Genomic DNA, 25,062 nt, shown 5'->3' on the forward strand with positions numbered 1-25,062 from the left:
TGAACTCAGGAAGCAGAGGTTGCAGTGAGCTGAGATCACACCATTGCACTCCAGCCTGGGTCACAGAGCGAGACTCTGTCTCAAAAAAAAAAAAAAAAAAAAAAAAAGAGTTTGGCTCCTTTTTGCTCTCTCTTGGCCTCTCTTGTTCTTCTGCCTTACACCATGAGATGGCACAGCAAGAAGACCGTCACCAAAGGCCAATCACTCAGACCCTCACCAGAGGCCAATCACTCAGTCTGGGACTCGCCAGTCTTCAGAACTGTGAGAAATAAATTTCTGTTCATTATAAATTACAGGTTCATTACTCTCAGGTTTTATTATAGCAGCACAAAATGAACTAAGACAATTGGCCCTCTGTGTTTTCTAATTACATCAGTAATGCAAACTCATAATTGCACAACAAATGCTCATTCTAGAAAATGCAGCTAAGGAAAACTAATATTAAAAATAATTCATCACACCATCATCCAGAGATGGCCCTGGAAACATTCTGAGACATATATACTCACACTTTTAAAACATGTATAATCATACTTTAAATTATATAATATATACTTTTTAAATGCAGACGTATAATACAGGTTTATAACCTTTTTGTATTAAAAAGATCATATAGAATTTTGATATCAATAATTACACTTCTTCAAAATTGCTGCCAATAAAACACAAATATCACCATTTATTTTGCCATCCTTCTAGTATTGGACTTTATAAACTGCTTCACGAAAGATCCTCCAACTAACTTCTTGCCAACATCCCTAATTACTTCAGTTAGACGTGAGACCCGTTAAATCAAACAATGAACACATTTGGTGAGCTTTGACTGACACCTCCTGGAAAGTTCGCTTGTTGCCTATTTCACAGCCTCCGTGTTTGCATCAGCTCCAGGGCAACAGAAAACAGCAAACCCTTTTCTTAGCAGCCTAATGGGTGGGGTCTGATGTTTGTGATAATGTATCCCAGACTGACATTCTCACCTTTACATAGCAGTTTCTGTGTCAATGCTGGGACCAGGCAAAAGCTGCGCTTCTCCAACCACAGACTTGGTGGTAACATTTCCACACCTTTCCAACAGAAACATATTTACATGACAACTCCATGCAGAATAAGTCTCCATCTCTTTTATTTGAAGCAAAATTCAGGCACATTTTATAAGAGCAGCCGTAATACAACTTTAATGAGCACTACTTCCTAGGCATTTAAACAGCACTTGGAGGGTTGGAAATCCCAGCCTGGCCAGTAGAGGGCACTGTGCAGGTGCAGCCAGAGCAACCCACCCTCATCTCTGGAAACCCGTGATTCCAAGATGCTGCACCCAGAAAACTGCTGCTGGGGAAGGAGCTGACTTGTGATCCTTCCCTGTTACGTGAGAGTGGAAAGTGGTGGAGAAGGAGTTTGCTTAGCAGGTCTGGAGTAATATGGTTAGGCAGCCAAGGGTGGTGGGGTGAGGTATTATAGAGAATGGCATTAAGGGAGGAGACCACCCCTCATATTGTCTTATGCCCAATTTCTGCCTCCAAAGAAAGAAGAAGTAAAAACTAAAAGGCAGAAATGAAATCCACAAGCAGACAGCCCAGCGCCACACCCTGGGCCTGGTAAAGATCAACCCCTGACCTAATCAGTTATGTTATCTATAGATTACAGACATTGTATAGAAAAGCACTATGAAAATCCCTGTCCTGTTCCGTTCTAATTACCAGTGCATGCAGCCCCCAGCTCACGTACCCTATGATCTATTGATCACAACCCCCTCACACGGACGCCCTTAGAGTTGTGAGCCCTTAGAAGGGACAGGAATTGCTCACTCAGAGAGCTCGGTTGTTGGAGACGTGAGTCTTACCGAAGCTCCTGGCTGAATAAAGCCCTTCCTTCTTTAACTCGGTGTCTGAGGGGTTTTGTCTGCGGCTTGTCCTGCTACAGCATCACATGAGAAGCATGGTGCCGGGTTCTTCTTTCCTCAGCTGGAGCACCACTTTGGACCATGGGATGGGGAAAGCCAGTCAGAGACGATTGGAAGACCAGCAGGCCAGAACAATCAGGGTTAATGCATGGACTCTGTCTGACTCAGAAGGAGTTTGGCTAAAGCAAGTATGTTTTGGACTTCAATTAAAGACTTGAACTTGAGATTGAGAAACCTTTCCACTGAAGCTGCCCCCAAACTCCTAGGACAGAGGCAGATGCTTGGATTGTCAGTGAAGCCAGGAAGGGAAACCTTGGAATTGTTTCCCAGGAATAGAGAATAAGCCCTGGGAGACGCCAGTTTTGAAAACTGGTACTATTGTGCTTGTTAGAGAGTCATGGTGAGGCCGGAGAATAGGGAACTGGGGTAGCCAAGGGTTGAGGCATAAGCAAAGGAATAGCAGATGCAGCCAGTTCACATAAGCAAGAGAACAGCAGGTGCAGCCAGTTTTAAGCAAGATTGGGCAGGGCATAGGCCACATCTTCACTCCTGTGATAACAAGAAAGAAGTTTCCACTTCAGCCCCTGAATGACTGCAGGCCAAGTTTCCACTTTAGGCTCTGATTGGTCGCAGACCAATCCTTCATAGGGTGTAACCAACTGGAGGCCTCTAAAGGGTACCCCCGGGTGTTGCCAAGTTATTTTGGCTTTATAAAAGCCCTAATTGAAGAGGCTCTTGCGTCGGGTGCTCCAGCCCGCTCTCACTCTGTGAGTTCTCTTCAATGAATCTGTGCTTTCCTTACTCCGTTCTCCTGTTGCTTTGTTTTTCGTTGCTTCATTCCTTTGTTACTTTGTGTGTTTTGTTCAATTCTTTGTTCAATAGCCAAGAACCTGGACAGCTCTATCTGGTAACAATGGAAGAGTCAGTCGTCCAAAACCCAAGAAGAAAAAAATCTTATTCAAGGTCCCAAGTCTCTAAATGGGCCCAGTTAGATGTTTGAAGAGTAAATTATGTGTGGAAGCACAGAGTCAGAGGAAGAACATGTTAAGTTTCTGAACATTCCTAAGGAAGGAGAAGGAAGACACCTCAGCCTGTTTGCGAAAATTGGAAAAGGTACAAATTAAATGTGTAGATCCTGCAACTGGAGAAGACTGAGAGGATGTTTACATAGGGAGGAAGGAGGGGAAAGAAACAGGATTGGTAGGTTACCCCATCCAATTCCGTGGAATTGAAAGCTCGGAAGATAAAGTGGCCCAGGGTTTTCTTCCATCAGACTGAAATGGTACAGCCTTCCTGTTCCCACCTGGATCAGTCACTGGCGCTGGGCCACCCTGGGGCAGTAGGATGTTGGGTGAGGGAGTTCTCTGTGACTGAATCATCCCAGAATAGGCTGACAACTGAAGGCCCCGGCCAACTGCCCTCCCAGCAGCTGTGGCATCTTAAGGGGAATCAGGCCAGCACATCTCTGTGTCCAGCACAACGTAACACATTTTGTGGTCACACACACTACATGAACCCTGAAGTTCTCACGCTCCCCCCACCCCCACCTAAATTTCTGCAGGACATCATGATAGAATTGCCCTGCAGGCTGAACGGAGGTGAAGAGCCCCCTCTAAGGGACCTCCTGGTGCTCAGTAATGCTTTTATTTTCAATCACATACTAGGGTAATCACATCAGCACAAGCACACAAATGTGGTTAAGACACCCTGTGTTTCCTTAGGATTGACATTCCTAAGATGTCAATCACAAATTCCATCAGCCATACTAAAGACTGATTTATCTTGCTCTTCTCTCTGGAGAAAATATTACAAGATTAATATCAATGAAGCAGAATATGCAATCAGAAATACATGGGGGAAAAGGTGGGTTAACACAAGTATTTTCCTGGATTTTGTGATATATATGGCATTTGTCAGCATCTTTAAATGTGTCATTCGTTGAGACTTATTTTTTCTTTCTAGATGAATATTCGCTATCCTGCCTCCTTTTGGGTTGGTAATTTGGGGTTGTCTTTCTTAGGCCCCTGCCCTCGAAATGGCGCCGGGATCCCAGGCGGGCAAGTGAGGAAGGCGGCCCCCGCCCGGCGGCGACACCTAGAGCAAGTCACGCAGAAATCTCCAGGCCGTACTTATCTCCGGTGCACAGCCCGGGAGATGACACACATCCCACCGGATCTCGCACAGCAGCGCTGATTAATAAGCACAGAGCCGTTGGAGCAACTTCCACAGACCGGGCTACCGGAGACCCTCCCTCCCTTCCGCCGGACACGCTCCTTGGGGCGTGGCTGGAAACGCGGGCGTGGATTGGCCGGGAGGAGGGATGCAAATTTTTTGAAAGGTCCAATCAGCGCCCGGATTCTCCGCGCTGGCCAATAGAAAACCGAGAGGAAGGCAGGAAGGGCGGAGTCGCCTATTTGAGTGTGCGGCGCGCCAGGCCCTGCGGTCCGGGTGGGCGCTGGGGTAGTGGCTAAGTCTGCGGCTTGGTCCGATTCTGGGTCCGCTGCGCAGCATGGAGAGCCAGGACGTGGAAGACGACCTGCTGCTGCAGAAACTCAGGGCCAGTCGCCGCCGCTTCCAGAGGCGCATGCAGCTACTGATAGAGAAGGTGCGGCCCCCGCCGGTCCGCCAGGAGGGGAGGCCTGCGGGTCGGAGTGAGGCTGGGAGGGGACGTAGGACGGGAAGGGAAGGGGCTCTGAGGGCTCGGAGTAGGAGGTGGGGAAGCGGGACTGGGGCTTGGGTGCGGAGAGAAGGTGGAGGCGGAGCTGGGGGCTCCGGAGAGGGAAGAAGGAGGCAGCGCCGAAGGCTTCAGGGCGGGGACGGGGAGGAAAGACTCGGGCCTCCGGAGCGGGGAGTGGGGAAGCAGGACTGGGGCTCGGGTGCAGAGAGGAGGGTTTGGTGGGGCTGGGGGGCTCCTGAGTGGGACGAGAGAGGCGGGGTTGGGGACTCCGCTGCAGAGACCGCGTTTGGGGCGCCCCAGGCCAGACTAACGGCCTCTCGCGGGCTGGCGCCGCCTCCGCCCGGGTCTGAGGCCCCTGGGACCTGACAGGAAACCCCTTCCTCCTCCACAGTACAACCAGCCCTTCGAGGACACCCCGGTGGTGCAAATGGCCACGCTGACCTACGAGACGCCACAGGGTAAGTGTCATCCTCCCCTTCTGAGTATTCGGGTGAAGAGTGCGAATGGAGTAGTTGAAAGGCTGTCACTGCTGTCTTAGGAAGTAAACATTGTTCACCTAATAGGAACCAAAACATTGGTGCCCTTAAACCTGTAAATTACTTGGATTACTTATTAAAACAATTCCTGAAGAGACGTAGGTGCCTCCTGGCTCGCACGCCTCCGGCTTGCCGGGTTGGCATCCCCGCTGGCCACCTCCACACCATGGCAGCTTGGGGCAGTTGCTTAGCTGGACTGGTCTCAGTGTCTTCATCTGTGAAATGGGAAGGATGATGACAATAATGTCCCCTGGGCGTGACAATCCCTGTGGAGCTCTGGGAACAGTACCCACCCTCTACTGTGAATACTCACTTTGACTATTGTTTGCCCTGTTTAACTTGGAGTAGTAACTGTCTTCCTTGAGGCTCCAAGTACTTGAATAGGGAGAAGAAGGCATTCCGTTTAATAGTTAATGTAAACGGACTGAAATCTTGTGGATTCTTTTTGGTAAATAGCTGGTGACAGTTTACACTGGCTGGGGTCAATTCCTCCCATATAGCTTTATAACTAACTCAGTATCACTTAATGAAAACAAACCGCACAGCGCGTTCTGTGTTGCATTAAACAGACGGGCACAAAAGGTTCACAAGATCTGCTCCTTGAATTAAATCCTACCTTTCTGCCTTTATAGCCAATCCAGGTGCATCTTGGGTGAAAAGTTTACATAGGCAGAAACTAAAATATTCCAGTGGCAGGTGTCTGTATAACATGTAGCTTGCCCTTAGAAAGCATTCATTCCGTATATGGGATGTAGAGATTGCCTGCGAAAAGTGCTTACTCCTCTAAATAGTATATAGATTGTCCTCTCTTTATGTATTTTAAGGACAGGCGCTGTCACATATGTTCCTTGTTTTCATGTAACTCTTTGGGCTAATGATGTAATTTGATGAGCCATTGCCTAGTAGGTAAGAGAGATTTCCATCAATGACAAATTTGCCTTAAAAACCTGAAACTTTACAAAGAGGAACAACAGCAGGGTATCAGAAGCCTGGCTTGGTTTTAATTTTGTACCTTTTCTTTGCCTGTCACTTTGGCTTCCGGTGAACACAGATTGAGCAGAAGTTCAGCGTTCAGGATTATGTCAATGGTCATTTTTGTTTCTTTTCTTCAGGATTGAGAATTTGGGGTGGAAGACTAATAAAGGAAAGAAACGAAGGAGAGATCCAGGTATTTAGTGTCAAATTTTATTGCCAAATAACCTTGCTGTGGAGGAGCGTTGATGTGAATAAAGGTGTGGGTGTGCCCAACCTCTGAGCTTATGCAGAGGCCACCACAGGGCACTTCTCACCTTGATTATACTCTTTTTCTGTTTTTAAGGATTTAGAAGCGTTTCTTCTGTAGCTTGTCAAGTGCAAGGAGGCACTGTGTAATGTTTGGCCTTTTTTGTCACCCTGTGTTTCCTGTGTCACAGGCTGAGGGGCTCTGACAACACACATGCAGAGGCTGGGCCAGCTGGGTAACCCTCCCCAAGGCCACGTGCCAGCCCAACGAGGGGCTCATAGAAAAGACCAAATCCAGTTCCTTCTAGGGAAGAAGAATGTCTCTCTTCCTGTTTTGAAAGGGGAGGAAGAGAGATGAGGGGAGGCGCGGCCTGGAGGATCACACATCTTTCCCTCTGCATTTGTCTGCCTTCCGAAGACCCGGGTTTCCCTGCCTAGTTGTTCCGAGGGTGTTGCAGCTCTGAGACCCGTTATTTTAGTGGAAGGTGCTGTTGGCCTTTCTATGGGGACATCCAGGAGCCCTTTTGCCACAGTGGCTTTTGCAAGGTTGTCTGGTATTCAATTAATCACTGCCTCTCAGATGCCACGTGGTTCCTCCCCGTGGTCACAGGTCAAGGAACCTGTACCCAAGAATGAAAACATCAAGGTCAAGGTGACATAATATTAACAGCAAATTTGAAATCAAATCTTCTTGATTAATTATTCTAGTCATGGAAATGTTAAAAGTACATACAACTACATATATGAGCTGATTTCTCTCTGCAAAGATCGTCCCTAATGCTATTTTAGTACAATGTGATTCCCTATAATACACATCTTCATAAATGCATTTTTTTCTCCTTCACTTTTCCAGTTAATACATATGGCGAACTCTTCATCAACTATTGTATAATTATAAAATTATATAATTATTTTAAAAATCATGTTTTTTAAACTGCTCTCCTATTGATAAGCAATTAGCTATTTGTGGGTTCCTTTATTAATAAATACGGGTCAGCACACTTTTTCCACAAAGGGTCAGATGGTACATATTTTAGGCTTTGCTGGCTGTATGGTCTCTGCTGTAACTACTCAGCTCTGTGTTGCAGGGGGAAAGCGGCCGAAAATAATAGGTAAATGAGTGTACGTGGCAGTGTTCCAATAAAACTTTATTTATAAAGCCTCTGTTAGATATGGTTTTCAGAGAAAATCCTGGTCCTTGTCTCTTCCCAATACTGATATTCTCCCTTTTCAGTAAATGCTGAGAAGTGGGATTATTGGTTTAAAGGATATATACTCTTTGAATTATACATAATAGAGATGAGCACTCATCAGACCAGTGCTTATATGGTCCTGGTGGCAACAAGTTTTCATTTGATTTATTTAAGGTTTTTGTTTAAAATGTAGGAGGACCCCCACCTGGGTCTCCAGAATCTTCAGACCCTTTCTTGGGATTAGGAAACTGGGGGTAGCCTGAGATTTCAGCTGGGACATCTCTAACTTCACTGTATTGCTGTTGGTGACAGTGCCCAGATCTGCTTTCACCTTTTCCCAGACGACTTGGTGCTCCTGCTGCCCTGGGTGCTGGGGGAGGCTGTGGGCCCTAGCAGGCCGGGCATTGACCTGTGCTGGATTAGTTATAACACAATGCCTGGGTTCTCTTTGTAGCTACCAGAGCTACCAAGTAGTTTGGGGTTGTTGTAGATCGTCTGCTTCTCTGTGAGTCTCAAACCAGATTCTGCCTCAGACACAGCCACAAAACAACTCTGTAAACTCCACCTTACATGATGGTTTCACTGGAAGCAAAGGTTCTGATATTCTAGAAGTGGGCTTCACTTACCCTGTAGCGCTCCTGGGTAGCCCCAAGTCCTCTGAACCCTCAGAGTTGACACCTGAGGACCATCCCTAATGGTATAGGCCTCACCACCTTCTCCCACCCTGTTCTTGTAAGGCTGGGTGGTTCCTAAAATATTAATATTTTAGCCAATCTGGTATCTTGAATGCTTGAATTTCACTGAGAACCCACCAATGCCATTCACTGGGATTATTAGTGGGACGTGCTGTAGAGCAGGCGCTGTAGAGCAGGCTCTGGAGAGCTGAAGCAGGCCGGACCAGGAGTGTGGCCGCCCGACCAGCCCTGCCCGCCAGGTGTGAGCTCCTGGTCGGGACAGCAGCTGCCTCTGTGCCTGAGGCTTGGGCTGAAACTGGCTCCTCCCCACCTTAAATACTCCAGCACGTTCATTAAAGATCACAGGAAGTCCCCTGGGGGCCACTCGACTATTTCTATGTTCTCACTGATGACCTCAGGACAATTTTGTTTGTTCCTATTTGTTTTTTGGTTTGCCCCAGACCCTGTCATCCCTGGGCCAGTGTTAGGAGGGGTGGGCTTATCTGCTTGTGCCTGGGCCCCTGACTTTCCCTGCTCCTTCCCTACCTTCCAAGTGGCTTTTTAAGTAGCAGCTCTGGGTGCAACCGAAGGGAGCCTCAGCTCCCTCCTGCGCTCTTGAGGCTTCTTATAAAGTGGACATGCAGGGAGAAGAGAAGCCTTGTGGTAGGCTCTTGCTGTCTCCTGTGTTAACGGAAGGATTGCAGGTTTATTACTTTACAGTGACTTTGAAATGTGCTGTCACTCAAACAACCATGTCTTTATTGGCTTCTGCACTTGGAGGACTCCCCTGTGAGGCCCGCGGACAGGACAGATGGCTCTGTGCAACCTGCAGCCCGGGGTCCTGAGTTTTCCTCGCACCACACAGTCCTGGGAGCCGGTGAGTGTCGCCTTCGTCAGAGAACTGAGGTCGGGGGACCAGGCCTGATGCACCTGTTACAACAGCTGAAAGCCTAGATTCCTCAGTAATAAAGTTTTTACTTTTTCTAAGGTACCTCTTAAAAACTAAAATATGTTCATGTACACTGTTGATTCTTCTGACTCTGCCTTCCCCACAGTTACATCCAGTGCCTGACACAGGAATGGTACTCAGGTGTTTCTTGAGTAAATAAACGTGCCCCTCCATGTGAAAAGTTAATATGCAGATTTAATAAGTTAAGATTTGCCCCTACAAGGTGGTGGTGTGAACTCTCACTTCTATAGGGAAACTTCCCACCTCATCCTCCTAGGAGGCTCCTTCCTTTTCCCCAGGCCAGTCTCACTGCCCAACCCCATCCTGTCCTCTTTTCTCAGGAATCCGTCCCTCACCCCTTCCTTCTGTCTTTAGCCTCTGTGCCCTGGATCCATCCATTGGTATTTAGATGCGCCCAGCCTCACCTTAGACACATCAGACCCTTCGTGGCTCTCCCCTGTCCTGGGCCCCTTCCTCGCCACCTCCCTTTACCCAGTTCCGTTTACAACCAGAGTCAAATAACCTGCTCCATTTGCTGTCATAGATTCCCTACCCCACCAACCCCATGCGTTCCTCCTCTCCCGATTCCATCCTGGCTCCATCTCTAAAGCCCGTCTCTGGGTGAGGTTTCTCGCAACCCTGTTGCTAAATCCTGTTGGCATTCCTTGGGTTTTATTATTTGGGTTTTGCCCTCTCCAAAGCATTTAAGCCTTCTGGAAGTTCTGGCCTGGGCCTCTGTGGTCCCCTGCTCCTCGGCCCCATGCTTCTCCTGACTATAACATCTAGCCAGACCTCAGATGGAGGCGTTATACTGCCTAGCAGCCCCTCTGCTTCAATACTTCATGTCCAGACTTGGCACAGCTGAGACTCAGCCGGACAGACTGGCTCCCCATCTTCTGCTCTGCGCCTCACTACAGGCCCTACTGTCTTCCCTCTAGTGTGAGCCAGAAACCCAGGGTCCTCTTCATCTCAGCCTCTGCCTCATTCCTCATGGCCAAGGCATCCCTGTCCTGTGCCTTGTGCCCCGTTAGCTCTCATGTCCCCCCCTAAGCACCAGCCCCCATCCCCACCTGGGCTCCCTCTGCCCCACTGACGCACCTGTGAATGTGGTCAGGCCGCTTCTCTGATGTAACACATGGCTTCGCATTGCTTTTAGGGTAAAAGGCCAGAACCCAGAATGGGGCCTGAAGGCCTGCCTGACCACATGGCCTCCTCACTGCCCCCGGAAAAACAGACCCCCAGTCTTATCTAAGCTCTTTAGACCTGGGTTCCTTTGCTGAAACAGTTTTGTCACTAGCCTTTAAACACCTGGACACTGGCCTTCTGCAGCCTCTGTCCACTCTGCCCAACCCTTTCCCTGGCACCTTGCTTGTACCTACAGTTAGTGATGGGTGTTGAGTCACTAAAAGGAAGCTGGTGGTCTTTCAGAGTAGAATTGGAAAGCTCTTCATGAGGATATTTACCTGTGGTGCAATGTGTTTACTGCTATTAATCCAGATTTTAACTATAAATCCTTAGATCCATGAATTTCCCTGACTGCTTGAAATCACAGGAAATAGTTATTTGACAGCTGTACTGCCCGGTATGGCACCCACCAGCCCTCTCTGAATGATATTTAAATTAGTTGAAAGTTAAATAAAATTTAAAATCCATTTCCTCCGCCTTACTGGCCACATCCCAGCTGGAGTAGCCCCATGTGGCTAGTGGCTGGCCTAGGACAGCACACACAATTTTCCATGGTCACTGGAAGTTCTGTTGAGCGGTGCTGGGCTTGAGTGTCTCAACTTCCAGGCTCAGAGGCCATGGAAAGCTGGAGGTGCTGCAGAATCTGCCTTTCCTCACTCCATGGCCCCAGGCAGATTCCCATTCTAAGAGGTTCTCTGAGTTACTAAGAACCATGGACAGCCGTAGATGGCTCCAGTAGGTGCACCCTTGAAATAATGGGGATTTTTACTGTAGAAATTACTCGAAGTGATGCCAAAACCATCCTTGAGAGGAAAATGCACTCTTTCCTGAAAATCCTGATTGAGATTTACTTGTTTGACTTTTAGATTCAAAAAGCGGAGATATCAATGCCACATCAGACCAGGAAGAGTCAGTTGCTTGGGCCTTAGCAGTAAGTACTGCTTTTAGTAATGAATGGACAGAGGGGGCGCTTGGAGGCTCAGGGGTGGATCCAGCAAAGCCCTTGTGGCCTGCGGCAGGCAGCATTGCCTGCAGCCTTCTGGAAGTCCTCTCCTGAGGCTGGCTTTTGTTACTTCCAAGTCTCAGGTTTCCTCATGTCCAGATTCCCTTCAGCGGTAAGGTCCTCCTCTCAGTCTAGCACTTGGCAGCCAGTTCTACCCCAGTGCAAGCCTGATTCATGATGATTTTCACTCTGCAGATAAAGCTGTCAGTGTGGTTGGCAGGGCGCCATTTGCTCGGATGAGCACACGACAGGGAAGTTGGGCTCTTGGTCAGTCTCCCCCACAGGGGCAGGGTCAAAAGAGAGGTGTTCTAGAAAGTATTTCCAGCTCTGCCCTCAAATGCCTGTGTCACAAGGTCGCCTCATTGGGCAGTTGTCACTAACCTAAACAGTAAGCATCATTTATATGTCTGTTTCCCAGAGTGCCCCGAGGTCACAGAAACCACCCGTTTTCTTACAGGATGTGCCTCTTACTCTCCTTGGTTGGGATAGATGAGAATTTACACAGAGCTCAACCGACTCCAGCATCTTTCCTGGCCCCCGTGTCACACCCTGTCGCCTGCTAGAATAGCTGGTGCACGGTTTTCCTCTAAAATTGCTGCTTTTGTGCAGAGGGTTTCCCACGCACCCATGTGTAACTTTCAGTGACTAAAAAGAAGGAGGCAGTGGTCCTGGGGAAGAAAGTGGGTGCTCGCTGAGAGACTGTGTAGGGATTGGCAGCAAAGGGGAAGGGGGTGGTGCCAAGAGTCAAGAACCAAAGTGCCAGCCCCATGCAGCAGAGGATGGAGGGTGATGCCCTCTATTTCCAGTGTCTGGCAGAGGAGGGGTAGGAGAGCCTCCTGAGCTGGAGCACTGAATTTCTGTTTTTGTTTTTGGTTTTTTTCAGATGGAGTGTCACTCTGTCACCCAGGCTGGAGTACAGTGGAGCGATCTCAGCTCACTGCAACCTCTACCTCCTGGGTTCAAGCGATTCTCCTGCCTCAGCCTCCCAAATAGCTGGGACTACAGGCACCTGCCACCATGCCCAGCTAATTTTTGTAGAGACCTAGTTTCATGTTGGCCAGTCTGGTCTCGAACTCCTGGCCTCAAGTGATCGACCTGCCTCAGCCTCCTAAAGTGCTGGGATTGCAGGCATGACCCACCACACCCAGCCAGGAGCACTGAAGTTTTTATAAACTTACCAGTTTGAGGTTATTACCAGTAGTTGAGTCCTGAACTCACCTATGAATATTCAGATGATTTTTTTTTTCTGGTCTAGAAATGCTGTCATAAACTTCTCTAGACATGGTTTTTATTTTATTCTTGTTTTGTCTTTTTACATTCTTTTGGGTTGTTAACACGGCAAGAGGTAAAAAAGTGACTTTGAATAACATCATGGAGGCAAAAGTGACTTTGAGTAGCATCATGTAAAGATTTGTACATTAGTGAACTTTGCCAGTTTGTTCCAGAATACAAAAGGTCAGGTCCACTCAGAAGCTCTTAAAAATTCTGACTTCTCTTTTTTGATCAGCCTGCAGTGCCTCAAAGCCCTTTGAAAAATGAGTTAAGAAGGAAATACTTGACCCAAGTGGATATACTCCTACAAAGTGCAGAGTATTTTGAGGTAATCTGTTTCCCAGTATTTGTTTTTACATAATTAGATCAGAAACACATTGAGGTGTGATGTTATTACGCTTTTTGTTTGCTTTCTGCAGAACCTGTAAAGAGCATTTGAAGTAATGATTTCCAAATTGTTTATTCACATGCTGACATACTTGCTCTTCTTGAATAAACACTCTAGGTTCCCCAGGGCAGCGCCATCAGGAAGGTGGGAACCCTGGCAGAGGCGCTCTGCCCACTGGTCTGGGACAGCTCACAGAAAAATTTAGTGGGGCAGCTGGGCACAGTGGCTCGCGTCTGTAATCCCAGCACTCTGGGAGGCCAAGGCAGGTGGGTCACTTGAGGTCAGGAGGTTTCACCAACATGGTAAAACCTCATCTCTACTAAAAATAGAAAAATTAGCTGGGTGTGGTGGCGGGCACTTGTAATCCCAGCTACTCGGGAGGCTGGGGCAGGAGAATCGCTTGAACCCAGGAGGCGGAGGTTGCAGTGAGCTGAGATTGTGCCACTGTGCTCCAGCCAGGGTGATAGAGCAAGACTCTGTCTCAAAAAAAAAAAAAAAAAAAAATACTAGTGGGGCCACACACAAGACTCTTAAGAGCAGCCCCAACCTCTGGACCAGGATTTGAAGCTGCATAGTTAGGGAAGCAGTAGTCCCCACATTCTCTGGTGTGATCAGGCTAGGATCAGCTGCAAGGTGAGGTGGCTGACCCTCGGCACCTGTCCCGCCTGCTGAGAGGTCACGTTGGGGGGAAGATGTGATGGCTTGAGAGGTGGGCACGCTCACCTGCCAACCCCTCTCTTAAGGTCAGTGCCGTCTGCCATAGAATAAGGGACATTGCAACACCAAATACCTAGGAAGTACACATTGCAGAATAAAAATCCATCTCCAAAAAAAGGCAGCAATCTCACAGGGGTGTATGTGTTTTCTTACTGTGCTGCTGACCAGTGGAAAGCCTGTATTTGGAACCATCGACTTAGTGGATGTACCTGAAATGCTTTTTCCTTTAACCCAAGGCAGCAAGTGGTATCATAGTTGCTGTGTTGATCCAGGGAACAGATTATGGTTAGGAACGAATGGATCTATCAGGTCTTCTTTGTCCACCATCCACCTGGCCCTTAGGTGTTCTTGCAGTCCGAGTATAATGGTAGACCAAGAAAGCTACCAGCGCCCCTGGGGTAAGAAGTTACTAGCAGATGAGTGATGACTGTGGCTGGAAGCTGTCCTGGAGACCACATCAAGTGTCCAGATCTTAGTAGGACACTTTTTCTTCCCACTGCCCAAAGCCTAGCTGGCCACTGTCACCACATTCACACGCTCGTCGGCGCAGCTGTGCTAAGATGCACAGTCCCCATTGTCAGGGGAGAACCCAGCTCCTTGCACCCAGTTGACACCTGGCAACTTTTTTCTTGTAACCACTGGCTGTGATTTCAGTATGCAGGTAACAGAGCTGGAAAGGACGCACGTGTGACTCCGCTGCCTTCACTGGCCTCGCCTGCCATGCCTGCCCCTGGTGAGTGCAACAAAGAAACTGTATGAACCGTGCATGTCTCCTTCACTTTCGTTGGAGCTGTGTGGCCCTTCAGAGCTGCTCAAACCATCATTTCCTGGCGTGTTTCATCAACATAAATTGTTAGAGATACACTTGCATTTCACTGGAAGATAAGATGTTTTGAAATGAGCTGTTTTCTCCTCTGCGCGTCTGCTCTTTATTCCAATGTACTAGTTTAAAAAGTTTTGCATCTCCAGAAGCACAGGACTAGTACAGTGAACACACTTCACCTGTTTCACAATTAACACGTTGTCATATTTGCTTTATCACCCCCCACACGTGTGCATACACAGTGTGTATTTATTTGCATTTGTGTATGCATTTATCCTTAAATGCCTCACACATACCTCCAAACATCGGGTCATTCTCCTTTATGACTACAGTACCCTTAACACATGCCGGAAATTGAACATTGATGCAGTACAGTTTTACCCATTGTGTCAGTGATGGCCTTTGCAGCCTTTCTGGTTTGCCTGACCATTTCCAGACCCATTCTGGCTGGTACCACTGTTGCGTTTAGTCTCCCTCCATCAAGAGTAGCTCCTTGAACTTTTCTCCCTCGTGGCCACCTTTCATATTATTGCCTTTCTTGAGTAGCCCAGGCCAGTAGTTTTGCAGAATGTCCCTGAATTTGGACCTGATTGCTTCCTCATGGTTAGGTTCATGTTAAACATATTTGGCAAAATTACTACAGGGATGACTTGTCCTCTCAGAACATTTGGTCAGTCTGTCCCATTCTTGGTGACTTTTGAGGCCGGTCATTGAGTTCAGGTAAGACCTTAATTCAATATTTCTCATTGCGACAGGCCCTTTTTCCTTGGAGTCATCTGTGTGATTCTTTGAAATCTCCTAGGAACCTTTTCTCTAAAAACTTCTCACCCAGTGACTTAGAAGCCAGCAATGCGGATTGCCTGGGTGGAGGTCCCCGCCCAGGTTGTTTCTGTCTTTGCTGTTCCTTGGCACACGTCAGTTGGCATTCTTCTGTTGAAAAGAGCTATCTCCCCTCTGGTTCTTTTTTTTTGCTTCCTGTAGTGCCCTCTCATGCTTTGATTTATTTTTACTTTTTAGGATCAGTAGGAATTCATCAAGTCTTCTTGTTCTTTGATTCTCATGTTATAATCCATTGCCAGTATTCAATTTGATGCTCAAGTAGTCCCAGATTTAGCTGTCGGGGAGCCCCTTTCAGTCTGGCTTTTGTGTCGTGTGGTGCAACCCCATGCTTTTTTGAGCACTTCTTCACCCCTGCCCTGACACCGTATTTTCCTCTCCCTGTTCTCACCAGCCACAATGATTTAACACGCACTTATCTGGTCAATCGTGCAGCACAAAATAACTCTAGCATTGCGGCACCTGCTACCACTCTTCACAACCATGTACTAAGTAAGCTTCAACATTTCCAAGCAGCTCTTTTTATCCTTAGACAATATCTCTTTAAGAGGCAGACATTCAACGTATTTGGACTCTTTTTTCTCTTTCAGTTATCAATTTAACATACAAATTTTCTTTTTCTGTTTGTGTTCAATTTTATGGTTTTTCCCCATCATTGTTGGTTAAATACAGGAAACATTTAACATGATGCAAAAGTCAAAGCTATATGAAGACATTTGTTTAGAGGTCTTACGCCCCTTCCCATCCCTGTAGGTAAACGGTGTTGTCATTTTTCAGTTTCTAATTAGCTTCTGCAAAGGCATCCATCTTCTAAACAGCCTAGAGGGAAAGGAAGACACCTTTGGGACATATACGATGGAGAGTAGAAATCAAATTTTGATAGCAAAAAATATCTCTGAGAAGTCTACTCCTACACATTTGTGGTGTTTTTGTTTTTGCTGTTGCTTAAAAAAACATAGCCCTGATCCAATCTTAAGTTCTGTCATCTGTGCACATGGATGGTTTAGAATGGTAACACACCTTTACTTTATGTGTATCTTTTCTCCCAGGATACTGCAGTCGTGTCTCTGGAAACAGTCCTGGTGACCCAGCAAAACCAGCTTCATCTCCCAGAGAATGGGATCCTTCACATCCTTCCTCCACAGACATGGCCTTAGTACCTAGAAATGACAGCCTTTCCCTACAAGAGACCAGTAGCAGCAGTTTCTTAAGCAGCCAGCACTTTGAAGACGATGACATTTGCAACGTGACCATCAGTGACCTGTACGCAGGGATGCTGCACTCCATGAGCCGCCTGTTGAGCACAAAGCCATCAAGCATCATCTCCACCAAAACGTTCATCATGCAAAACTGGAACTCCAGGAGGAGGCACAGATGTAAGAGCAGGATGAACAAAACGTATTGCAAAGGAGCCAGACGTTCTCAGAGGAGCTCCAAGGAGAACTTTGTACCCTGCTGTGAGCCTATGAAAGACACAGGAGCATTAAGAGATTGCAAGAAAGTATTAGATGTTCCTTGCCATAAGACAGGTTTAAAATTGGAAAAAGCTTTTCTTGAAGTCAATAAACCCCAAATCCATAAGTTAGATCCAAGTTGGAAGGAGCTGAAAGTGACACCCTCGAAGTATTCTTCCTTGATTTATTTCAACTCCAGTGCAACGTATAATCTTGATCAGGAAAATAGATTTAGGACATTAAAATGGTTAATTTCTCCTGTAAAAATAGTTTCCAGACCAAGAATACGACAGGGCCATGGAGAGGACCATCAGAGGGAGATTGAAATGCGATTTGATCAGCTTCATCGGGAATATTGCCTGAGTCCCAGGAACCAGCCTCGCCGGATGGGCCTCCCAGACTCCTGGGCCATGAACGCGTACCAAGGGGATCCTGTGAGTCCTGGTGGCCTTCAGGGCTTAGAAACCTGCAGGCTGAGTTTACCTTCCAGCAAAGCAAAAGCAAGTTTAAGTGAGGCTTTTGAAAACCTGGCCAAAAGATCTCTGGAAGCGGGTAGGTGCCTGCCCAAGAGCAATTCTTCTTCACTTCCAAAGGCCAACCCCACACACAGCCCAGCTCGCCCGCAGCAGACCTCTGATCTTCATGTTCAAGGAAACAGTTCTGGAATATTTAGAAAGTCAGTGTCACCCATCAAAACTCTTTCAGTCCCAGATAAAGAAGTGCTAGGCCACAGAAGGAATCGTTATGATGAAATTAAAGAAGAATTTGACAAGCTTCATCAAAAGTATTGCCTCAGATCTCCTGGGCAGATGAAGGTGCCTTCGTGTATTGGAGTGTCTACAGGTAAAGCAAGTATGGAAGTTCGATATCAAACAGAAGGAAAATTAAATCCAGACCCTCACTTCCAGTGTTTCCAGAAGTTGCCATCATCACCCCTGGGGTGCAGAAAAAGTCTACTGGGCTCAACTGCAATTGAGGCTCATTCATCTACATGTGTTGCTCATGCCACCAAGAGGAACCATCATTTCCCTGCAAAAAGACCCAGGCTATCAGACCCCCAGGGCTCCGGATGCCAGGCCAGTTCCCAGGGTGCCTCAGATGGGGTAGGCAACACCGTAAGACCGGGAGACCAGGGCAGCTCTTCACAGCCCAACTCAGAAGAGAGGAAGGTGCGTTTCTGTTGGTTGAACGTGGGTGTTTTATGTGAGTGACTACTCTTTGGACAGAGGCTTTTGATGGTAGGAACATTTGTGCCACTTTTAGTGAATCTCAACCGAATTCTTACATTTGTGATCATTTTCCGAGCATTCTCCCAAATGCTTTTCCTTCCTGTAAAATCGTCTATATCAAGAACGTGTTCCTGTGTAAGATGCATCGAGATTGAGCAGAAGATGCTCTTGCAGAAGTTTCACACGCTTTCCATTAGAATGCATTCAGAGGTTGTTTTCTACAAATCGTCACTTACTACACTTTGTTCATCTTTGTCGAACATTGATTTCTAACCTCTTCATCTGACACTCAGAAAATAGCTTTGTAAGGCAAAAGTGATCTAAAGCAAATGACTTCCTGTCTATTTCTGGATTCCTGGTAGGGACAGAGCAAGAGTGGCCTGGGAGAGCCATGAGCATAGTGTTCTCACAGGTATGAGGGGTGCCCTGCAGATCGTCTCAGAGCTCGGTGTTAAAACTTCTGCACCTCGTTCTGCAGCTTCATTTGTGCGAATCATGTCAGCTAGAGTTTGAGTCTGCGTGTGCCCTTTTCTCGAGCGACAGTGGGGTGGGGTACGTCAGTGTGAGTGGGTCCCTTTGTTGGCATTAAGGGCTGGATTCCCCAGCACAGCTTCTCTGTGTGTCCACAGCCAGGATCTAGAGGATGCGACTTTTTAAGCTCAGTGCCACAGCTCACCCACAGGTGGACGGGACTTGACTGTGGGTTTGATTTGGCCAGTTCCTTTGGGTTTTGTGTGTTTGTGGTTCCAGCAGGTGAGGCTGTGTCTCCAGTATCCTCTTCCCTTGTGCCCTACCCTGGCGATGTGCCTCTTCTCTGAGGTCATTTGGGTGGACGCTGCCTGCCATAAATGTCCCATTTTCTGTTTCTCCTACCTGGGCCCGCCTGGTCTGTGAGCCCTTCTCAGCCGCTGGCTCCCGCCGTCCATCCAGCTCAGAACCAAGGTCTGGCATGCCTTGTTCCTTCTGTGGCACCTGCCTTCAATGCCTGCAGTCCAGCCTGTGCATGGCAGAGACCACACTCAGACCACCAGCGGCCTCCTGTGACTTGAGCTGCCTGACGCCTTTCTCACTGTGATTCTGTCTTCCCAATGCCCTTGGACTGCTGCAGGGCCACCCGCTCCAGGGTCTGCCGTGGGACAGCCCTTCCCTTCCAGGGAACTTTCACTGGCATTCTCCCGCTACTCCCCAATTCTTTGCTATTGCATCCCCAGACGTCCTCCCCAGACTCCACCCACCGCTCAGCTGCCTGCTCCGTGCAGGCGACCCCCACCCTCCCAGCACATGGTGGGTGCTGCAGTGAGGAGCTGTCTGGACACGGGCCAGTCTTGTAGATTAGCAGCTCAGGTTCCTTGGCTCCGTTCTAGAAGCTCCCAGGTTTTGTTGGGTGTTTTGGTTTTCAAAGTTATTTTCATGTATGAAGTCATACTGTGTGAACTAACCAGAAGCAGATGAAACAAGCCCTCTGTTGTCATCTGTCTTCCCAGTTGAGGATGGACACACATATGTGTTCGGGTGATGGGAAGGGTTTTTCTCTGCAGGGCCCGGCTAGGGTCAGGGGCACTGTGTGGGCAGGGCCCTCGGAGCTCCTCCCCTGGCAGTGCATGGCAAACAGCAAAGTCTTTCCCTTGGGTCTTGGTCTCCAACTGTGTGCCTGATGCCCCATTCCTGTGCCCACATGGCTTTTTCAGAACAAACCACCGGCTGGGTGGCTTTCAGCCACGGTTAGTGAAGCCTTCGAGAACCTCAGCCGCATATTCATGGCAGACACTTCACGGAGGCTGCTTTGAAAGCGAAGCTTATGCGTTCTTTTTAACAGATGACCTCTCAAGAGTCTCTTTCTCAGTTGAAAGGGGAGCATTTCACCAAAAACAATTCTCCGGCCCAGAGAGTGATCCGAGGTTTCTCCTGCCTCCCGCACATCAGAGCTCCTCTGCCCTGCTTGCCCTGCTTGTCTAAACCTAACAGTTTTTTCTCAGGTAGTGCCCCAGCTCTTCCTTTTACCATCATCCTGCCCCTGGGATTCTGTCTCGTGCCTTTTCCCACCTTGTTCTGTGATCTGCTGGCACCGTGCCAGTCGCCTGCAGACCCCTTTCCATGTGTGATGTCCTGCCCCAGTGCTCCGTGCAGAGGCTCCTGTCTTGTTTTTTCACCTGCGCAGCCTAAAGGGCTTTCTTCTGGCCCAGCCACACAGGAGGGACCTCAGCCTTGCAGAGAATGGTGTGAGGCTGCATTACTGTGGGGCCGGGGAGTAGGCCATCCTGGCAACTCGGCCCTTGGTGACCCAGCAGGGCGCTCCCAGCTGCCCTGGAATTTGACAGCAAGTCAAATCATGAGCACCCCAGGTTTCATTTTAAACCACAATATAAACATGTTTAACTGGTTTCCTATGTTTTTCTGCTTTTCCTGCTTAAATGATAAATTTCTTGAGGAAAGAGACCAAATCTTCATGAGCTACAACTACATGTGGAGTTTTCATGCCTAACATCTGAGTGCTCTCTGTGTGCCAGGCCATGCTGAACCATTTTTACTCCTTATCTTCTTTAATCCCCACCAGAACCCCTTGATTAGATTGATTCTGTCCAATAGGCAGGCTGTTTCCTTTTAATAGATACGGAAAAGTAGCTTAAATCTTAGAACTCCTAAATTCACTCGTGCAGCGGCGCTAGCTGGGCCAGGGTGTGGGCTGTGGACTTCCGCACCAGCTTGTGTTCCCTGGGGGAGTATGGGGGGCGAGGTGGGGGGGTCGCCATTCTATTTTTGTTGTTCCTTTAACATAACTTACTTATTTAACGTAATGCCATTTTCTGTAAGTATTTTTATACATGCAATGGAATAAGTGGAAAACAGTGAACCTTTTAGTGGCTGGCGTTGGGAATTCTACTAGAATTTTGCTAACATCATTTTCTTTGTCTTTTTTTTTTCCCTAGAGGAAAGAACACGTCTTACAGGATGGAAGAGAAGTGATTTTGTGCCAGAAAAATCCAAACTAAAAGTGTGCAGCTAGGTAATTTTGAGTGTTCTCTTCCCACTTGCTCTCTCTTTGTGTTTTTGTTTTTAATTCTTGAGACTGTGAGGACTTGGTTGACTTCTCCACCCTTAAAGCAAATATTAGTGAAATTGGCTCCATCAGAGATGACCCTCGAATTCTCGGTGTAGAAATTATGTGAATAAAGTTGCTCAGTTAGAATTCTTAGGGTTCTCTTTGATAGGCCTATTTTTCTAATGTGTGTGTTTTTGGGGGTTTTGTTTGTTTGTTTTTGAGACAGTCTCTGTGTCGCCGAGGCTGCAGTGCAGTGGCGCGATCTCAGCTCACTGCAACCTCTGCCTCCTCGGTTCAAGCGATTCTCCTGCCTCAGCCCCCCGAGTAGCTGGAATTACAGGCGCACGCTACCACGCCCAGCTAATTTTTGTAGTTTCAGTAGAGACATAGTTTCACCATATTGGCCAGGCTGGTCTTGAACTCCTGGCCTCGTGATCCGCCCGCCTCAGCCTCCCAAAGTGCTGGGATTATAGGTGTGAGCCACTGCGCCCGGCCATGTGTTCTCTTTTAAATTTAGATATGTCCAGAGAATCTCCTGTTTCCCATGTCATTTGGGAGTATTGTTTGCTTGTGAGACGTATGTTTGAGCCCTGCATGCAATGACCCTTGAGGGAAAATTAACAGACACTCCTGCAGCCACAGTGCCTGTGACTCCTCACGATTCTTACTGAAGCTGTTGATGACAGGATATCATGGTGACGTTTTTGTAGTGAAATAGTTCACATATTCAGAATACACTGGTGAAACTCATGCTGGAGTAAATAGTTAATATATTGCCATATGAGTTTGGGGTTGCTTTTTTATGAAAGATTAAAAATGAGATTGAGTTACACATTTTTCATTCCTGCCTGCCTCCCCAGGCGATTACTCTCCTGATGTCAGATATCACCTCCCTCCCCCACCCCATATCCCTTCCCCCCTACGTCTTATACTGGGACCACGTTATGTACGTGTGCACGCGCGCATGCCTGCGTCCACAGGCTGCCATAACAAAATGCTGGAGACCAGGTGGCTTCAACAGTAGAAATTTATTTTCTCACAGTTTTTGGAGACTAGAAGTTTAAGACAAGGGAGCCAGCATAGTCGGGCTCTGGTGAGGACTCTTCGTGGTTTGCAGAAAGCTGTCTTCCTGCTGTGTCCCCACATGCTGGAGAGAGCAAGGTCTCTGGTGTCTTAGGAGGGCACTAATCCTATCATAAGGGCCCCTCACTCAGGACCTCATCTAAACCTAATCACCTCCAGAAAGCACCATCTCCAATACTACCATCATGCCAGGGGCTAGGGCTTAATCATATGAACCTGAGGGACCCAGTTCAGTCCACAGCCTGTGAGTCAGTAAGGAGGGTGCACGCTGTTGAGAGCTGAGAACCGGGCCAGGTGCTGCAGACCTCACAGACAGCTCATTTCCTCAAAGAACAGGCCGGCAGTGTAATGCTGGCTCAGGCTGGGCCAGGGCCAGAATGGCCCCTACAGATCTAGAGCCTTTCCTCAGGCCTGCTGCTTCCTAAGGACAACATGACCCATCCTTTCCTCTTCAGGAAAACCATCACTGCAACCCAGAAGTGCTTGTGCCTCTCCTCCCCCGACACCCAGCAGACTGCTGACACCTTGCTGGCAGGGCCAGGCCTGGCTGCCAGAGAGGCTGGTGTTCTGTCATCCAGTGGAGGAAGGCGAGGTAGAAAGACCTGGGCATGGGTCTTGGCCAACTTACAGGATCTGCCAATAAGGGACCCGCAGACTATATATGGTATAGTCTCCCTGTTTCAAACTAGATGAGTAAATTAATACTGTACGTATGCTACAGTTTTGTTTCATCACGAGACCGAATGTGACAGGAGCTAATAGATGTGGGCATCTCATTTTGAGTTCTGTAGGTGGTTTATTGTCCTGGATGTCTGCAGATGGGAGCAAAACCCACCCGTGATCCTTATGCATAAGTGTCAACTATCCGTGGCGCACACACACCGAGAGGCAAGTTACGGGTCACGGATGGGTGTGCCTTGAACTTCCCTAGTTATTGCCAAATTGCTTTCCCAAAGGGCTGCTCCAGTTTGCCCAATGTCCGGCAATATAAGAGGTACCTTTTCCCCACATTATCGCTGCCAGGTGCTGCCAGTCTGAGCTCTGGCAGGTGTAACATGTGTTGCTTCACAGTTTGCTTTCTCTTGATGACTTGTTGAGCATGTCTTCCTGTGAGTCCTGGTTTTTTAAATGTCCTCAGGACACTGGTTTTATACTTGCCTCTATTTTCCTGATTTGGATGTATTTGGAATCCAATGATATGAAACAATCCAGTTTTATATAAGTTGCAAGCAACTTCTCTCTGTGATTTGTCATTTAACTTTGTGGTATTTTATTGTATGGAAGTTACATTTTAACACAGTGCTATGGTTTGGATGCCATTTGTCTTGAAATGTAATTGCAGATGGAACTGTTAGGGGGTAGGGCCTCGTGGCAGGTTTCTGGGTCATGGGAGTGAACACCCCATGAATAGATGAATGACCTCTTGAAGGAGTGAGTTCTCACTCTCTGCAAGAGCGGGTTGCCTTTGCACCTGCCCAGTCGCCTTTCTGCTTTTCCGCTGTGTCTCGAGATAGCACAAGGCCCTCACCAGAAGCTGAGCAGATGCCAACGCTATGCTCTTGGACTTTCCAGCCACCAGAACTGGGAGCTAAACAAACCTTTTCTGTATAAATTAGCCTTGGGTATTCTGTTTTAGCAACACTGAACATACTAAGGCGGATAACTTCCTTCTTTTTCTGGCTTCTGCTGTTACTTTTGAAAGAAAAACTACCATACTCTGAGGATAAAAAATACTGTACTGTCTTAAATTTTACTGTCTCCATTTAGGTCCATAAACCATCTGGAAATGTTTCTGCACAGGCATGGAGGGAGAGCCAATTGTACAGACATACAGCTGCCTCCTTGTACTGTATTGAATGCTGCACCCTCGCCACTCCATCAGTGGTGTTCAAGCTTGTTTAGCAGCAATACTCTTCATCACTTGGCAGGAAATCAGTTCACCATTTGCTCCGTGGGAGACACAGAACAGTTTGAAGACCACTATTCCAGAGAAGGCTTTAGCACGGGTTGGTTTTTGGACCGCGTAGCAGCTCTCTCCTGTTGATGGGATCCCAGATGGTGAATTCCTTCGGCAGTTGTACTGGAAACAGTTTGGAAGTCCTGGTTTACCTGCTCTGGGGACACCTAGACTATTCTGATGGCCTGAGCATAGCAAAAGCCTTCGCCACACTGCCCCTCTCTTCCCCTACATGTTCTTAGACATGGGGCTAATTTCTCCTTTTTGACCAGCAGCCAAATTCTGTTCCAGGCCTCATTGGGCTCCGGTTCCAACAATCCAAACTTTGGACCTCAAAGGGAAAGATGATGGTGGGCCTGGAATAAATGTCACTTCCTCCATACAGCCTTTCTGGATTGTCTCCAGACTTCCACACCCACCCTCCTGTGCCACTGGAGCACTTCCACCCTGGCTGCAGTCCTCCTCCTGATGTGTGTTGTGGTCAGGTGCCTTTCCCTTTAAGAAGGGCCCCGGTCGGGCATGGTGGCTCAAGCCTGTAATCCCAGCACTTCGGGAGGCCAAGGTGGGCGGATCACGAGGTCAGGAGTTTGAGACCAGCCTGGCCAATGTGGTAAAACCTCATCTCTACTGAAAATACAAAAATTAGCCTGGTGTGGTGGTACGCACCACCCAGCTACTCAGGAGGCTGAGGCAGGAGAATCACTTGAACCCAGGAGGCGGAGGCTGCAGTGAGCCGAGATCACACCACTGCACTCCAGCTTGGGCGACAGGCAAGACTCCATTTCAAAAAAAAAAAGTCCCTGGAGACAGACGGGACACTCTAGGCCTCCCCTCACCGCTTGGCAGAGTGCCTGGCCTTAGGCACACTGTCAGCATGTGTGTGGATGAACTACGAGTGAAGACAAAGCTAGTTTCCAACCCTTT

The 25,062-nt window shown here is 47.9% G+C and overlaps 1 protein-coding gene across 2 annotated transcripts; it reads left to right on the forward strand.

The window, feature by feature from the left end:
• Nucleotides 1-4,310: 4,310 nt before the first annotated feature.
• Nucleotides 4,311-24,756, forward strand: HJURP (Holliday junction recognition protein). 2 transcript variants are annotated; one of them, XM_030917090.1, is made up of 10 exons: nucleotides 4,311-4,505; nucleotides 4,969-5,035; nucleotides 6,226-6,281; nucleotides 8,982-9,078; nucleotides 11,202-11,266; nucleotides 12,846-12,938; nucleotides 14,370-14,448; nucleotides 16,425-17,998; nucleotides 20,986-21,062; nucleotides 23,949-24,756. In XM_030917090.1, the coding sequence occupies exons 1-9, from the start codon at nucleotides 4,410-4,412 to the stop codon at nucleotides 21,046-21,048; spliced, it is 2,190 nt and encodes a 729-aa protein (XP_030772950.1). In that variant the 5' UTR covers nucleotides 4,311-4,409; the 3' UTR covers nucleotides 21,049-21,062; nucleotides 23,949-24,756. The 2 variants fall into 2 exon arrangements, with proteins under 2 accessions (XP_030772950.1, XP_030772952.1); XM_030917092.1 differs by lacking the exons at nucleotides 8,982-9,078; nucleotides 11,202-11,266; nucleotides 12,846-12,938 and having other exon boundaries at nucleotides 4,343-4,505; nucleotides 20,988-21,062.
• The last annotated feature ends 306 nt before the right edge of the window (nucleotides 24,757-25,062 follow it).

Source organism: Rhinopithecus roxellana, chromosome 14 (genome assembly GCF_007565055.1).
Source record: "Rhinopithecus roxellana isolate Shanxi Qingling chromosome 14, ASM756505v1, whole genome shotgun sequence".
Classification (NCBI taxonomy): Eukaryota; Metazoa; Chordata; class Mammalia; order Primates; family Cercopithecidae; genus Rhinopithecus; species Rhinopithecus roxellana.